General features: G+C 36.6%; 1 protein-coding gene across 3 annotated transcripts in view; it reads left to right on the top strand.

Moving 5' to 3' along the window:
• Positions 1 to 17,629, top strand: part of LRMDA (leucine rich melanocyte differentiation associated) — a 644,658-nt gene that overhangs the window by 368,696 nt on the left and 258,333 nt on the right. For all 3 annotated transcript variants that reach the window (XM_033065664.1, XM_033065663.1, XM_033065665.1), the window contains 2 exons: positions 1,840 to 1,966; positions 12,031 to 12,170. In XM_033065664.1, the coding sequence (XP_032921555.1) occupies positions 1,840 to 1,966; positions 12,031 to 12,170 (267 nt within the window). The remainder of the gene's footprint in view (positions 1 to 1,839; positions 1,967 to 12,030; positions 12,171 to 17,629) is intronic.

Below are 17,629 nucleotides of genomic sequence, written 5' to 3' on the forward strand. Positions count from 1 at the left end.
TGTCTGCTGCTTTCTCCTCAAATCTTGACTTTGGCAAAACCAGGTCTGTTGTGACCTTTAGCTGAAATAGCTAGCTCAATGCAGCATGCTAGCACAGCTTTTGACGGTGAACAGTTTATGTAGGCTGAATTGAGTTTTTTTTCCCAAAACTGTTGGTTAAATGCACATGCAACATGTGTGAATGTTACTGCCGTTATCATTTCAGTAAAACGTTTGTAATAGGGGCCTTTATTTTTTCAGCTTCAGAAATTGTAGTATTAATGCACTGTAACGATATGGATATGCCATAGGGATAGGTGGCAAATTTCCTTCAGGTCTGGCTGCTGAGCATCAAAGTGGCATTAGTGATAGTTGTTCCCCCTTTCAAGTCAAGAGACTTTGGATTCCTTGGACTGAAATACACTGTTGAAGTGTTGCACAAATGTTACTTGAATATTCATAGTTTAACGTGCAGTACCCAGTGTAAAGGTCACACACTTGATTTCTTTTGGTTGCTTGAGCCGTCTAAGTGTGATCTATGAGTGCTGTGTAAGTTCTAGCTACAAAAGCAGTATCTTGTTTTTGTTGCACAGATGAATGTTAAATTGCCTTTTCTAATGCTACTTGTTTTTTCCTCCAGTCATTGTATCAGTGGAACTTTCTAACAGGGACCTTGGCTGTACTTCAATCTTTGCCAAAAACTGGGGGGAGTGTGAGGAAATCCCCTCAGTATAAATGTCATTGGAAACGGAATAAATAGTATAACCCGCATCTCGCTTATTCATCACATTTTACAAAACAGCCAGGAGATACAGTGATGATCTTCCCACTGGTAGGCACACTAGATCAGCTGTCAAGTCATGCAATCTCAGCATATCTTTAGGTGTCTGTAGGTGAATGAGCTGTGAATGCATGTCTGTGCGTATGCTTTGTGTGTCGGGTGTCTTAGTTGATTAATGTGTAGGGGTTTTTTCCCCATTGGAACGAGCAAGCATTGAGAATCAAGCTTGGAATAGAGGCCTTAATAAGGTACTGAAATGTTCTGATTTAGTTTTGGTTTTGCTTTTGGTTTTTTTGGTTTTTTTTTTTTTGTACTTGGCTATGAGAGGAATGAGTGCTTCCAGAACCTTGTTTATTTACAAGCCATCATCTTCACTACCATGTTGTCAAAAGCTCCTTTTTAAAGCTGCTCTCTGCAGTGTGACCTGTGGCTTGACAGTGGGACAGCAAGTTCCAAGAGGAAAGCAAATGTCCTTTCTGTCTGGAGTAATTCTGCATTTTATTTTGTAGAGAACATTTTATTTTGTTTGCAGGAACTCAAGAAGCTAATTAAGAGGTTAATAAAAAGGGGGGGGAAAATCCCTTCTACATTTCCTATTATTGCATGTAAGGTAACTACTAAGAAATGATACTTGAAGTTGTATTTATTATTGTTAGCAGGGTATGATATTTCTTGGCAGAAATGATGGATGACAACTTAAATTTGTGTCCAGGGAATGAAGGTGAACTGTGACAGAGTTATTTATCTTGGGAATGGAGGTTAGGGTCAGGCGAGGCTGGGTGCCTGAAGGCACAAGACATTGACAAATTCATCCTGCAGGCCCCATATCTGAAGCCTTTTGTTTTGGATCCTGGCTACTCACTAAGTGACCCGCATCCTTCATCCTGCCAGCATGTGAAGGATGTGTTGCAGTGCCAGCACTCCCCTTGCCACTAATGCTTGTCATTCACTCTTCTGACAGGCCCAAACCAAAACTATTCCCACTCCTGAAAGGGAAGGTTAAAATATTTATTTCAGCTCTTAATGGCCTCCCTGATTTAGTGGAGTATCATTTTTCCTGTTGCCTTTGTCGTTTGCAGGTCACTAGAAGGACTGAAAACATTCAGTTACTTGGAAGAACTGATCTTGGACAACAATCTACTCGGAAATGACCTTCTGTTACCCAGGTTACCCCACCTCCACACCTTAACACTCAACAAGAACCAAATATCCTTTCAAAGAAATACCTGCAAAATGTCAAATGAGTTTTATGTGTCAGCCAAATTAAAGTATATGAAATATAGTTCATGTGCAGACAAAGCATTCTCTCGTTTGGCACCTGGAATACTTCACAGTAATTTATTACAGGTCATTCATAAATGAAATGCACCATTATATCTTCCTGTTGCTCCATTTTAGTGAGAGATCTAAGTTATGGCTCTGAAGAAATCTTTCTAATAGATAAAATAGAGAAAGAAAATAATGTCAGTGCTACCCGTGTGCAGCAGTTTTGTGTTTGCTTGGGGTTCTGTTGCAGGCTGACCTCTAGTGGAATAGAGCGTGCAGTGAAACGGAATTAGGTTTTAACACTTTAAATAGCTCTTAGAACATTAAAGTAAAGTCAGATAAAATTAATTAAACCCACATAATATTTTTAATGATTTTCTCTATTTTCATGAAGCTAGTAATATGCACAGTTGGGTAGCTGCTGTGCAACTGCAGCTGTAAAAGCATGCTACTCTCTTCTTGGCATTCCAGTTCTGTATAAATTCACATCAAATGCTTTCCAAATCAAGGTCTTAATACAGTAGTCTTCTGATGCATCACTAAGTCCACTTGTAAGCAGTCACTTTTCTGTACGCCTTGAATTAGTGCCTGTTTCTGTTTATTAAGTATTTCAACATTTGTCTAAATACTTTGCTGAATCAGACCCCTAGTCTGTAAGTTTATAGATAATGGTCTGTAAAAACTAATTATCTGTAAAGTCTGTGGGCTTAGCCTTGATTGTTCCATAATTTTCCCATACTTTGACCCATCTGGAGATTTGAAGATGTGTAATACATGATTTTGCAAAAGTGTAGTGCGATCAAACTGTGGCCACAAGGCCAACTGGGGCCCGCAGAGTCTCAGAGCACACCCACTAAAGCCCTGGCCTTGTAATTGCAGCGTGAGGACAAGACTGCTCAACTGCAGGCTTTTATTGCAGACAATGTAAACAGAGAGCAATTTACCTCCTACTAAAGCGAAATCCTCCTACTGAGGGGAATAAAAATAACTGCAGATTCTACGATTTCTGCACTTATTTTTGACTCTATAAATAAATAAAAATCAGCAGAGTAACCTTTTTTTTTTTTGAGACATGGAAATTTGCCAAGAGTGTCTCTTGAACAGTAATAGTCATTACTATACTAGGTATTTGGCTATATTTATGGTTAATGCAGGGTATTGTGGGTTGTATTTGAGTAACTGTTATTATTGTTTTGTTGCTTGCTGCTGTGGTAAAATCTGAACTCATGAAGAATGTACAAGAACATTTTTGGTGATTCCAAAAAGCAGGTATGTATATTTGTCCTATGGGAGGCAGTCCAAGAGGAGTTTTGCACTTACCAAAGAGAGGGCAGAGGTATTGAATATTAACTCAGTGAACAAAATCAGAGGCAAAAATATTATCCTGTCAGTAGTACTCTTTAAAGAGTTTCTGGTGGTCTCACAGGCAGACTAAAATAGTATTGTCAAGTGAGTAAGCTCTCTAAGCCAATGATAACATGATGATAAGGATTTGATCTATCCTGGGATTTGTAAAAATTCAATCTGAAAACTATGAAGTTCGACCTTTGGGGGTATTGAGCTACCCATGTTATAGAAATAATATGTGCATTTTTGTAGTGTAGAACAAATAATTTAATGGAGGAGTTTCAGAAATACTTGTAAAACACCTGTTGTATACAAACTGCCCAGAGAAGAGGAATGAACTACTGTCCATCATGAACGTCCTGGACCCTGGGGAGCAGTGATCTCTTGTGGGGAGGACACGTCAATCTACAGAAGCACAGGGACCTTCAGATTCCTCTCCTCAATGTTAATGCTGTGTTTGAAAAAGGTTTTATTTGAACTTGAATCACTTCTTTTAATGAATTATTTCTCTATAGAATTCTTTGAAAAATGTTAAGAAGAAAGAGTGCACTTAATAGAATAATGAAATGTATTACAGGAAAGATTGTTCAGTATATGACAGTAGCACTACATAAAGGATACAAGTGAGCAAAGAATACTGATCTGAAACAAAACTTCAGTAGGTGGAATATTGCCATGTATATATAAATATATACAGAGAAAGAGTGAGAGAGAGATGAAAATAAACAAAAAGCCAAACTGACCCCTTTGAAAATTGGAATAGCATGTAAACTTTAGAACACACATGAGAGCTTTCCTAAGTGTCTCTTAATATAACTGTACTCTTTTCTCCTTTTATTCTGGCTTCATTTTGATCCATATCCTGTTATGATAGTTCTGAGAAGAGCTTTCCACTCTGTTTGTATGATTAACTTATTGTGTGGCATTGTATGTGTAAATAGCATTTGGGCCCTACTAACATAACATCTGTATATTGTATAAATGTGAAGGCTTATCTCTAAATCAGGCAGAGACTTAGAGGAATCACCTGGTATTTTTTTCTTCTGGTAGCATATTTCAGTTAAGTCAGGCCACTACCAATTTTTCTGCTAGAAGTGGAAGAAGCAAATTAAAATATTGCAATCAAAGAACGTGTTATCACTCAACTTTACTGTAATATACAATCTGTTTAAAATCTTTTCAAATGCAGTCTATATAACAGAAACACCTAAAGGAGAGTTATCAACACTGTGATTATTTATCAAACATGCTTTATTTCACGTGTATAGTATGGTTATTTTTAAAAAGTCTGATTTACTTTGGGAAACGTATCTTAGTTTGTTTCTCGCACACAGTGGACAGCAGAAAGCAGCACAGATCAGGATGGATGGGGGTAGATGGGAAGTTGCTTTTGGAGGAGGACTTATGACTGCAGTCACCTATGCTGTAATGGAAGCCTCATTTCTCCATTGATTTACTTCTCTGTGGGCATTATAGTAGTGTGAGGTTTAGTGGCTTTTCACTGTGCTGATCTTGACCTGTATGGAACAATATGGCATGGACATTTCAATTTCTTTTACATTTCTTTTACATTCTTTATAGTATTTGTCAAAACTACTCAAATGGGCAGTTTCAAAATTTGACAAAGTATCAAAAGATAGTTTGTCAGATATATATACACACACACACACATGCCTGTATGCTGAAAATTAGGTGTTCACTGCCTCGCTTTGGAACAGACAAGTCTGAAAATGAACCAGATGTGTGATTCTTTGTAGTAAAACTCCATTTCTTTACTTAGTCCAGTAAGCTGGTCCTACGTTTAGCATTCATTCTAGATACTTTTGAGGAACTGGTACTGAAATTTCTTGAGAAAAAGGTGTTGAATGTAGATGTAGAATGCAAGAGGAGGACCATGAGGATGGTGAAGGGTCAGAAGGTGAAGCCAAATGAGGAGTGGCTGAGATGACTGGGTCTGTTCAGCCTGGAGCAGAGGAGACTGAGGGCAGACCTCACTGCTTCCTGGGAGGGGGAGAGGAGGGGCAGGCGCTGATCTCTGCCCTGGGGTGACAGGGACAGGACTGAGAGAATGGCCTGAAGCTGTTAGGAGAGGTTTGGGTTGGATATGAGAAAAGGTGTTCTTCACCCAGAGGGTGTTTGGGCACTGGAACAGCTCCCCAGGATAGTGGTCACAGCACCAGCCTGACAGAGCTCATCAAGCAATTGGACAGTGCTCTAAGACACAGAGTGTGGCTCTTAGGGATGGCCTGTAAAGGAGTTCAACTTAGTCATCCTGAAGGGTCCCTTCAAACTCAGAATATTCTGTGATTTTATAATTTATTCTACGTGTAGGTTTTGAGTGGTTTAGGGGAAAACCAAAATATTTCACACCATAGAGTGGAAAATCTATAACTGGGCAGAATGTCCATATTGGTACATTTCTTATGGCAGGAGGAGCCATCAGTGTCAGATTTAGGTATTGCATGTTCTTGAGTCTTTGAAAGCAGCCTGTATTAAATACCTCAGCTGTACAACATACCAGTAAGTAGTTCTGGTATAATTTGTCTTCACACAGGTCTCATAATGGTCTTTAACAGTGACAGATTTGCTTAACCCCAAAACTATAGGCTGTGATTTATTTTGCTTCTGTGCTTGTCCCTACATTGTCTTTAAGTGCCTAAAGACACAGAAGTTCCAGTCTGACCAGAATCTCATTATATTAAGCGCTGAAGACTTGATGAGAGATGGAGTGAATACATTAAAGACACAAATTGTCTCCTAGTATGCATGGTTCCCCACTCCTTCTAAACAGAAAACTGAACTCTTCTGCATAGGCTTCTGAGTTCTCCACCCCACAACTGTGGATTAAATGAAGTCTGTGGCTTGTCAGAGAACTGCTGCACCTAATGAGCCAAGAATCTCTCTTCTAGAATAAAGTGTATCTGAAGTAAAAATTAAGCCATGTGAATGCCATAATGGAAGAGAAAAGTAGTATTCTATACATCTGTGGAAGACAGAAGTAGTCCACAGTCCAGGTGATTCCTTATGCTGATCTACAGCAGTACTTGCAGGAGGTGAACTGGACGTATCAAAACTTTCTAAAAACATTGTGAGATACTACTTTATTTTTGTCTTTTTGATACCTTGTTACTTAATTACATTGAAATGTGTTCTTCAAATCTGCAACCTTGAAACCATGGGGATTCTAAAATGCCTCTAAAAGCACTGGCAGCTCCAGCTACATAAAGAAAACTAATGCTGCTCCAGTAGGCAAAATGGGATGTTTTTTCCCCAGTATTCAGTATGCAGGAAGCTCTCCATGAGATATATGGACTTAGTTAATTACCATCCACTCTGCACCTTTTTTTTCTTGCGTGAAGTGCTTTCAAAGTCAGTGAGCAAGGCCTTATCTGAAGGTCCTATCTCCCTACCAGAAAGGGTTCAAGCCAGAATGTGGCATACAAATGACTGTGTGTGACGTCCTATTGCACACAGAGAAGAGTGAGATGCATACTTGCATATTGCAAACTATTTCTGTGGTTATCCAACCTTGAAGACCTAGCACATTCTAATGGAAAAGCGTTCAGGTGGCAAAGATCTTTTCATACTGCATTCAGAGGAGAATTGGTAACTTCTGGTTCAAGGCAATTTGTGTGTGGAACAGCTTGTGATTGCTACATCATGTTTGTGATAAATTTAATTGAAGCAAATGTTTTACCTGGGAATAAATATAGGTTCCTTGCTCATTTATGGCTCTGGTAGAAGTGTTATTCAGCTGTGTTAATGTTAGGTTGATTGCAGCAACTGCATGACAGTTGGCAGAAAACTTCTGAATGACAGTTTTGGGTCTTTCTATGTCTTGGTCTAGAATTCTACAGATATTCCTGATATTGTCATGTGCATATTTCAGAAATATTTTGAATGTATGATGGCTGCTTTTTACTATGTCTTTTTGCTTCCAAAAAGTCAATGAAGTTCATTAACATGTAAAGTTCTCCTGCAACTCTTTTGGGCAAGTGGAATGACATTTTGAAAGATAGTGGTGGAGCAACTTGGAAAGCACTGAGAGAGAGAACAAGAGTGGTTACTTTTCTGTATTTGAATGTGTGACTAGAAAAGAGAATTGCTGGCAGACAAAAGTTTACAGAAAGAAATCCCAGATTTTCTTGCATACGTCAAACTGTTCGTAAAAAGTAATTGTGTGGTGAGATAGGGAATGTGTAAGTATTTTTAGACACAATAAATTAATTTAGAAACTTGGCATAGTCTGTGTTTCTGCATGAGCTTGACTTGCAGTTTTTCCTGAGAACAAGTGTGAATATGGTTACACCAAGAATGCTGGTAAGGAAGAAAGAAATGCTATGGTGTTTGTGGATGGCCAGCTCTACTGCTCAGTACTTAAAGAAGCTGACCCTCTGCCCTGAAAATATGCAGAAAGGACACAGCTAAAGGGACCCTTGAGAATACAGAACAGAGGAACCTGTGAGGCATCATGCAGTAGTTTCTGTGTGAACCCACTCAACCTCTTAGAAGTGTAACAGAATAGACTTTTACTATACTTGCTGTCAAAAGACACAGCTTAGCATCAAAATGACTGTCCCTGCTTGTGAGGTTCTCCTAAAATTGACTAAGTCAAGTGGCACTATCCACTCAGAGTTTATAACTTTGTCCTGTGCCAGTGTAATATTCCCTGAGAACTAATATTTGGATGGCTTGAAAGTCCTGATTAACCACTAGAATTTTAGTCCAGGCTGCAGGATTTTCTACAAAACAAATGAAAATGGTACAAGCTTGCACAGACAGTTCACTCTTAGCCAGAGAAAGAAGATACATCATTTGCTTTGGGCTTTTGCTTGTTCTTCCTACCTTTGAGAGAATCTCAAAAACAGTGGTATTGAGTATGAGAGAGAGAAAATGAGAACAGACAAGTCAGAACATGCCTATTTGCAGGACATTTTTGGGTCCATGAAACTTGCAAGGAATTGTATTTCTTTGCAGCTGAACTGGACCCATCAAAGCACTGTAATTTTCCAAATAATTCTATTACTACTGTCTCAGTGTTACTGGCAGCATTTGTCTTTCTGAATAGAAAAATCTGGTGGTGAGTTTGTGTGTATGTCTGCTTGTGAACAGTCAAAATATGCACGTGTGGTATGCACGTTGCAACAGTCTGAAGGGGCCTAAAAATCTCATCTGTGAGTGATACCCAGCTCTTTTAAATGTTTCCCTAATTTAAATCTAGAAATAATGCAAGAAATGAGTATAATCCTCTGGTGTGGATGAAATTTTAAAGTATATGCAGAGTGTTTCTGCAAATTGTTCCTAAAGTCCAAGTTACATTTTTGGAGGGAACTATTGTTCCGTAATTCCTGAGAATATTATAGCTTGTGAGCTGTAGAGCTGATGATTTTAAAATTTTAATTGTTATAGTTTTTTATTTTGTTTGATGTCTGTTAGAAAGAGAGGCTTTAGTAGATTGGTAATGATGGCACTTGAATTAGAAGATGGATTACTACACTAAAGCTTTTTAATTATCACAACAGCAATACTTTAAACCATTTTTCAAACAGCAGACTATAGTGTAAGTGTTGGCATCACTGTTACATGTTCACCTGGTGATCAGTGACACTGACTTTAGACAGATCAGTCCAGAGCTACTTTTACAGAGCTCTAAATAAATAAATACATTTTCACTAGCACTGTCCATGGATTTAATTGTGGGTTTTCTTTTTTGGAGAGAATGGAGCTGAAATTGGTCTTAGAAGTGGCACAGCAGGGTTGTGCAGCTCTTTGGCTCTGATTGCACCAATATGGTGCTTGGACTGCAACAATAAACCGTAAAAAGGAAGCTGGCAATAAAACTTCAGTCTTGCTTTGATTTTCTCTCTCCATATTTTCCTAGCATTGTTTTAGAAAGACATAATGCTTTTGGTGGCATCATATAGTTCCAGTATTGTGATTTAAATAAGTATTTGACATGCTAATTAACACTGCACTAGAAGAACACCATGACTTATGAGTCATCTCTGAGAAATACTTCATCATGAGAATTTTAACAGGATATCATTTATTTTTTCCTACATGCTTTGTAAAAAGTAACTGTGGTGTTAGGTGAATGAGACTTCTTGGAAAATCAATCTGTACCTTGCATTTTGTTTTAAAGAGGGATAAGAAAAGAAACATGAGTCCTAAAGAACAAAAAAAAATATTTTATTTATGATATAACTGCTGATACTCTTGCATGTGATAATTTTTAGGGGGTGTTTTTGCATCTGAAAATAAATGCTCAGGGTTTAGATGTGAGATATTTGAATCTAGACAGTAAATTCCAAATTTGGGTGATTTCAATTTTTGATATACAGATTATCAACTCCAGTTATTTACCTAAAATTATTTTGTTTTCCATAGGATTTTGAGGTGTTGTCTTACACTTTCTGCATATCTAAGCTGACACTGCTCTTCATTACATTTCTAAATACATTTTGATATTTGCCTTGAAGGCTGCGTGTTCAGATGGGAGTTAGAATACATTTCATGCTCCACATTCAGCAAACTTCTGGGGAGAACAGCTTTTACACAAGAAATAGCTCTGCTGAGTTGAGAAGCAAAAGTCCTTACTTCATAAAAGAAGGAAACATTTTGGATGACTTATTAATTTTTTTTGTTGCTGTTCGGGTGTTATTTTATTTTTTTTAATTTTTTTTTTTTTTAATAGGAAATGACCAGATACAATCAAAGCCTTGCAATAGCTAACCTCCTGTGTGTGATTGCTGTTATGGCAATAACTGTCTTTTGTAATAATAAACTATTTCTCTCAGGGAGCCTTTTGCAACTTAAGCAATCCTGCGAGAAATTAAGTGTTTCTCCTGGCTGAGGGAGGGTGCCAGGTCCTAGCACTTCTCTAACAGTCTTTGGAAACTTTTAAAAAGCCTTTTCCACACTTGAACATGTGTGGAAAAACAGTTTGTGAGTTTCCCATCAAAGTCACATAACTTCCTGAAAGAACTATGAAAAAGTTTATGTGTGAGCTTAGGGTCCAGGTATGAAAATGAGCACCAAGTTTTGATTAGTAATTTGTCCTAGCTAACAAATCATATGGCGCTACAAAAAGATAATTTTTTTTCTTAGGGTTTGGTAGATTAATTACTAGTGTAAAGCATTCCATAGTGTGGCTTTGCCAAATTGAAAGTCAGTATTCCATAGCTTTTCAATGAATTAATAGAACTTATTTCAAACCCTCATTTTCCTTGCTCATGCAAAATATTTAAATATGACTTAAATCTTAGCTCTTATGGGACAGAACACTAACTATGAGTGTAGATACACTGATTTTAGTATATTAGAATTAGCAATTGTTGGCATGGTCTTCATGTTTGTTTGGAAATAAACTAAAATTTCAGGCTTTCAAAAGGAAGACCACATTTTTAACAATGAAGCTATTTTCTCCATTCTGTATTGCTTCTGTTGCCCTTAAGATATTGGGGTGAAGAAATAAAGTAAATTCCATCAGCTAAAAATAACAAAGATAACAGAAACACATAAATCAAGTATAAATAATAGCAACAAAAGTGAACTGAGGATTTCAAACAATAGTTTGTCTCTAACAGCAGGAGAGAATAGCATCAGAGCAATGAAATATCCTTTCATAGTTTTGAATAATTATTACTCTTGTCTAAATCAGTTGAGTTTTAAATATTGGGAACTTTTCAAACACACATGCATGGCATATTATTTTGGGAATCACACCAATATCTTGGAAGGTAAATTGAAGTAAATTAGAATGTGTAGTTCAAGTTTTAGGGACTGTCATACTAGGCTGTAACAACAAAATAATTATTTGATCAGTAACAAACTGAGGTGCAAATGTTTGGATATTTTTGTTAGGCTTAACCCTAAGATGTGATTTCCAGTATTGCAGTGGTTAAAGACAGTTTAACTATTGTTTGCTTGTTTGTTTTATTCAGATTTACAATAATGAAGGTGTACCTTTCTTAATTATGTTCTGAGAAATGCAGTTAAATTAAAAAGCCTCATGAACATCAAAACATAAGGCTCTTTTAATGAAAAATGTTATGCTTCACAAGACTTTAAAGCTTCATATATAAAGTATTTGTAATGCTGATGTCTTTAAGTTGCACTTAGTAAAGCATTAATTGGCATATCCTAATTGAGTAGTTAGAAATGTGTTGCTGTGACACTCAGTGTGTTTATATGCTGGGAGTGAACCTGAGTTGTTGTGGTTTGACTTTTTTCTTTTGCCTTTTTTTTTTTTTTTTTAAACTCATTTTCCAGTGGACTGAATATATTAGTGATGAATGTGCTGTGAAACTAACTGTTTGTTTCCATGCTGGAAAAGTTTCATGGCTCCAGCAATTGCTAGCCATTTTACCACACAGCATCCATCATTTTGTCAAAGTTTTAATGTTTTGTAGTGAACCACCTAGGAAAGAAAGGAGGAGAAAAGAATGACAAAACAGCCCAATTCTTTCATTCCATGCCAAAAAACTGACTGAAGTTTATCCCTGTTTGCCCTTGGAACAATTAATGTGACATTTTCCTGAATGCCATACTAAATTTGATTGTCAGTTATTGAAATGTATGTTTAACTCAGCAGTGATGCAACTCTAAATGCTTTTTTCATTAATGTCATTGAATCCTTAACCCACTACCTTTGACACATAACAGAATTAGAAAGCCTTTTGGACCACTTGGCTGAAGTTGTGCCCTCACTGCAGTATCTCAGTTTGCTTGGAAACATTGCTTGCCCAAATGAGCTGGTCTGCAAAGAAAAGGATGAAGATGACTACCAGAGATACAGGTTAGTGTTTTCACTTGTGGATGTGATAAGGCATGAAAGTTTTGTTTTACTACTGAAAAATACAAGACTAAAATCAACCCAGAGTCTCAAACAAACATCTGCTCTGTTCTGAAAGCATTGTAACATTCTGACATGAAACACCTGGGAATTTGAGTAGCCCCCATTTCAGTGAGATCAAGCTCAAGGAACCCTGTTTCAAGATACATTTCAGTACTGTCTGAGCAGGTGTGCACAGGATTTCCTGAATGTGAACATTCATATATCCCTACTCAAGGCATTTCTTTCTTTAAAGCAAGGTTGGCATGCACTAAGGGTGACAGGCAATGAAAACAAAAAAATCACTCCTCTGAGGTAGGCAGTTGCTTTATCTTCTGCTCATATTTGATATGGTGCTCAGTTATTTCTTCTGTAGTTATCAAGGCACTATAAACACAGAATAAATGACTCCTCCTCTATTGTGCTGCTTTACTCAGAGCAGTTACATTCTAGTAAAAAAACCCCAAACTATCTTCATAATGTAATGTTAATGAACTAGATTACACAAGAGGTCATCTGGAATTTAATATGGAGACTTGATAAAATACTATAAGTCCAAATGAAATGTTGCTAAAAGTTGTAGGGATTATTTAGAAAAAACCAGAAATACTTGTGAGTGATGTTGATTATGAGTATAGATCCATAACTTGTGGAATGTCTGCTGAATGACACAATTTTCAGAGCTATAACCTTAAGACAGGTGAGACATTGATTATGCAGGGGGATAAAAAGACATTAGATGTGTTTTTCCTTGCTACCATCTGAGGCATTATTTCGGTCCTTGTGTGCTGGCGCTTTCCGCATTGGCTCCAAATGGCATTTGGAGGCAAGTCAGAGCCAAACAGTGCTGGTCACCTTGCCTTGCAGAGTCTGAGCCTGCTCTTTATTAGGATCACCCACAGAATTCAGAGTTATATAATAAACTCTGATCTTATCTTCAGGTAATCCAAACTGTGCTGTTGGAGTTAGGGTAGAACAATAGAAAGTAGAGGAGACTAAAAGCAGGTTCATGGGGAATTTATGGGCTTGAATTTGATGCATTCAGAAACGGTGTAGGTTAAACAGCAGCACACCTGTCCCAGATGTGCATATATACTTTTTACTCTGTTTCAGATTTTTGAGGAGGATTTCTGTGTTGTCAGATTGTCACCTTTTAATGATTCCCCTTTTGAAACCAGCTTAGCTTGTAGCATTTTGGTTTTCATGGAGTAGAGCAGCCTAAGTTTAATAAAATATTTCCCATTGCTTTTCCACTTAAGTGGAAGGTATGCCTACTATCCAGCTTACAAGGCTATAATAGTGCTGTCTCTATGTAAATTTATGTGACATGTGCTCTAGAAAATTGCTTAAAAAATGAATGATATTTCTACAGTTTACTGTTTTTCACTTTAAGTATGTTTTCTGACAATATGTCTCCTATTAATCATTTAAGCAAAAGTAGTACGTTAAAGGAGCCATTCAGAGGCAAGAACCCATGGTTCATTTAGTGCTCTCTGAAAAAATTCCTTATTGATTGACATCCTCTGTGGTTATGTGATGTAATATTTATAATATGTCACAGAGCCATACATCAAAACAAGCATGTCCCTTGTTTCATTTCAATGCAAAAATGTTGATTTCAGAGAGGTCAAGGTAGTTTTAGGTCACATTGTGGCAAACCACTATGTCAAAGTGTGAAGGGTTCTATTTATATATCTGCTGGGAACTGCAACATTGCTTCCATTTTCTTTCCTCTCAATTTTTCAAAACCCTGTTGTTTTTTTTTTTTCCATATATACTAGGTTAGTTGAAGCACTTTTAAGAAAGAAGGATGGGTTTCTAATTAGTTGAATGATTTATAGTTCTGCTGCTATAATGAAAGCTTCCTGATCCTTTTCTGTTATTATTTGTTGCATTATATGAAATGTATTTGCTAGACAGCACTAGATTGAAAACCCAAAACCATGGATGGATCAATGGATCTATCTGCCTATCTTTAGGGGAATATATATCACCTACATGATGGAACTGATTAGAAGTACTCTTTAAATTTTACTCTGACTAGCTAATTCAGAGTTTTCAATGCACATTCTGAAGCGTCTTGATCACAATTTTTGTCTTCCAGTTTCAGCATTTTTTAATGGTTTGAAATAACTTTTTTTCCTTTAAAAACTGCCTTTAATTTTGATAAATTTAACAGAAACAGTAAAAGGATTACATTTATGTGGCCTTGAATTATGTAAAAACTTGAATTGTGTAAACATTGTGCTTCCCCATAACTTCAACAGGCGTTGTTTTGTTCTGAATGGGAACTTTTCTTTGTAAATTTTTTCAGTGACCGTTGGAACCAGAGCTTCATTTTTCATTGAGCTTTAATTTTGTTCCTACTGAGTTCAATTAGAGTTCAGGCTATTTAATTCCTCAACCAGAAAGAGAAAGGTGCTAGAAATCAAAGCTTTACTTAATCTTCTCATTCCAACAAACCGAAAAGATCTGTTAACCCCCTAAAAATTTAATGTTAAAAATGTGGGAAATAATTTTTTAAAAAATTCAAGGTCCAGTGATTCACGGTGATCCTAAAAACAGAGGTTAAAAATAATATTACTCGCTTTAAAAATAATTAGGTTTTATCAAAAATACTTCAGGTGATCTGTTGGTATACCATTTCTATGATTTCATTACTAGAGTTCTTTTCTCATCTTTCATTAAAAGCACATTTTATACTGAAACAAAGCTGGGGTTTTTTTGGTTTGTTTGTTTATTTTTTTGTTTTGTTTTGGGTTTTTTTTTTGCAATCCCTGCTACACCTTTTCACATTTCAAATGTGTAGGATAACAAATTGATGAAAAAAATATCTGTGTTTTTGGAATTTTTGCTTGGATAGAAAAAGAAAATGGCAAGTTCCCTTCTGTGATATTTTTGTAAGCAAGCTTGTTTGGTTCATTTTAAAGATTCATGGTTTTTTCCATCATTGTTAAAATGGCTTTAGTTTCTTGCTATTAAAAAATCTTTAAGTTCTCTTTATCTTATTTTTAAGCTTTCTGTATTTGAGTGTTAATATTTTTGTAAAGATATATCTTGGGGGTGAGAGCAAGGGAAAGCAGAATATCTAATATGTAATGGTGATAGGAAAACTTAAAAGCTTTTGGCTCCAATAGGAAGCAAGAAACACAGAAAATTAGCTTGCAAAAACAGTGTCCTCTAAAATAACCTAGTCTCCAATCTCTGCTTTGAAGATTGCATGAAAACAAAGGTCATGACCCAGAGATCAAAGGAACAGAAGTCAACACAGTAATTGCTGGTTGCTTCTGTTGTACTCACAGTTGGTCAGTCCTGTGGGTGTATTGTTTGCACAGAAAACTTCAAACGTGGTGTTACTGAACTGTGAAAAATCATCTGGGTCACGATGTATTACAAAGCATTTGTGAATGCTGCAGGTGACCTCACCTATTTTCATTAAAGCGATATGATTGCGAAGAATTCAGGCCATGTGTGAAGTTTTCAGTGCTTGTTCATTCTTCTTTGCTCCTTATTGACATTTCCTGGAATGATACATTCATTAAATGCTGTTGACATGGAAACAAGGGCAAGTGGAAACAAATGCCTGAGTTTATTTTAAATTAGCTTAAAAGTACATGTGCTAGATATGCTATCTTTGGCTGGGGGAGCAAATGATGATAACCTTATGAAGTCCTCTTAAGATATAACAGCAAGAAAGGAAGTGCATAAGTTTTGTATGGATTAACTTTTCAAGCTAAATCAGCTATTCCCATCCCACAGTTTTGATGGTGAGAAATGATGGGTCTTCTAGCATTTTTAGGGTTCTTGCAGTTTTGTTTTGTTTTATCGTGGTTTTATTTATATTTTAAAATAATTGCTACAGAATTTGCTTGTCTATTTTAAGTAGTGCTGTATTTGGACAGTGATATAAATATATGTGTTCAATAAGTAGTAGGAAACTAGAATACTCAATATTCACTCAATAATGAAAATAATGCTAATATACACGATGAGTACCAGTGAACTTACTGTTGAGGCTCTCTTTTAGCAGGAGGGATTGAAGTCTGCGGTATTTTTGTATATGTTCTTTATGCATTAATTAGGTGATTAGGGCACTGCCTTATATCTGTATAATCTATGAATCTGTGTTGCTTCAGTGTTTGAGTGAATCCATGTCATCTCAGCAGTATCTGGGAGGAAAAGTCTGTGTTTGAAAGGCATCAAATGGCCACACAAGGTCCATCTGAGACCAGCCACTGGCAGGGTTCATGAGCAAGAACAATTACCACGGTTTTTGCTCAGTCAAATAAATTGAAGTCCATAATACCCAATTTGTCTCTACCAACACAGTAAATCAAAGCAAAACTCTAATTACTGTTACATATGTAGAGAAAGATTTTTCTAATTCATAGAGTGGTTTGCTACACTGAAGAAGAGGACAGTGTGTTAAAATATTAGGACATGGATTTCTGCATGATTTGCAAACTCCTCAGAATTACCTGGTCTTCACCAAACAGAGCCAAGGCTGCTCAAGATCTTATGGGATCCTCTAACATACCTCATGCCAGATCCTGCTCTCTCTTCTGGAAGATGCTGGTTTTAGTTTATGACCTGTCTTCCTCATCTGTGTATTTAACAAATGCTTTTGATGCAGAGGAGATTCTGTAGCCTGCTATATGCTTTTTGGGAGTAGAAGGGTAAATTTTTTGGGGGTGCAGAAGAAACAATCACAGAACATAATCTAGTTCAATGTCATAAACATGTTTGTTCAAGTCTTCTGGTTTTGTTTTTTTGTCTTTCCCCATTTAAATGCTGATCTAACTTAGCCAACTCTATTTTTTCTAGTTTACAATAATGTAACTGAGAGCATAATCAGCTCTTCAAAGTTTGAAATAGGCGTATTATTTTTATGTTCAGTGATTGTTAAGGAAAGGAAATATAATAGCACAGAAAATAGAAAAATGAAAGTAAACACTTTGTGAAACAAAGAGCATGTTGCAGGTATCATACAGGTAGAGCTGGATATTTCTGCACTCTTGTGGGCAAATATTTCTCAGTTTTCCACAACAGATATTTTTTTTGTTTTAAGCTTAAATATCGATGCATATAGGACAGTTTTGTGTTCCAGTTTTTGTTACTTACAGTACAAACTGGAATACTATACAGAATCTTGTTCTTACAATAGTCTTTCACTAAATGTTCAGTTGAAGAGTTTGCAGATGTGTCTCTTTCCCAACATCCCAACAAGTCTGTATGAAAAGTCTTAAAATGGAGCTTAGTGCATGCAGTACATACAAAATTAGTAAATGAATTGTTAATCTTTAATGTAATTTTCACTCAAATAAGATGGAATTAACATGAAAATTCGTATTCTGTGGGCTTTTTGCACATCTGAATGGTCCTGTTGGTATGATGAATACCTGTTATGAGCTTATTTTCTTGGG

The sequence above is a fragment of the Catharus ustulatus genome, chromosome 8 (genome assembly GCF_009819885.2).
Source record: "Catharus ustulatus isolate bCatUst1 chromosome 8, bCatUst1.pri.v2, whole genome shotgun sequence".
Lineage (NCBI taxonomy): Eukaryota > Metazoa > Chordata > Aves > Passeriformes > Turdidae > Catharus > Catharus ustulatus.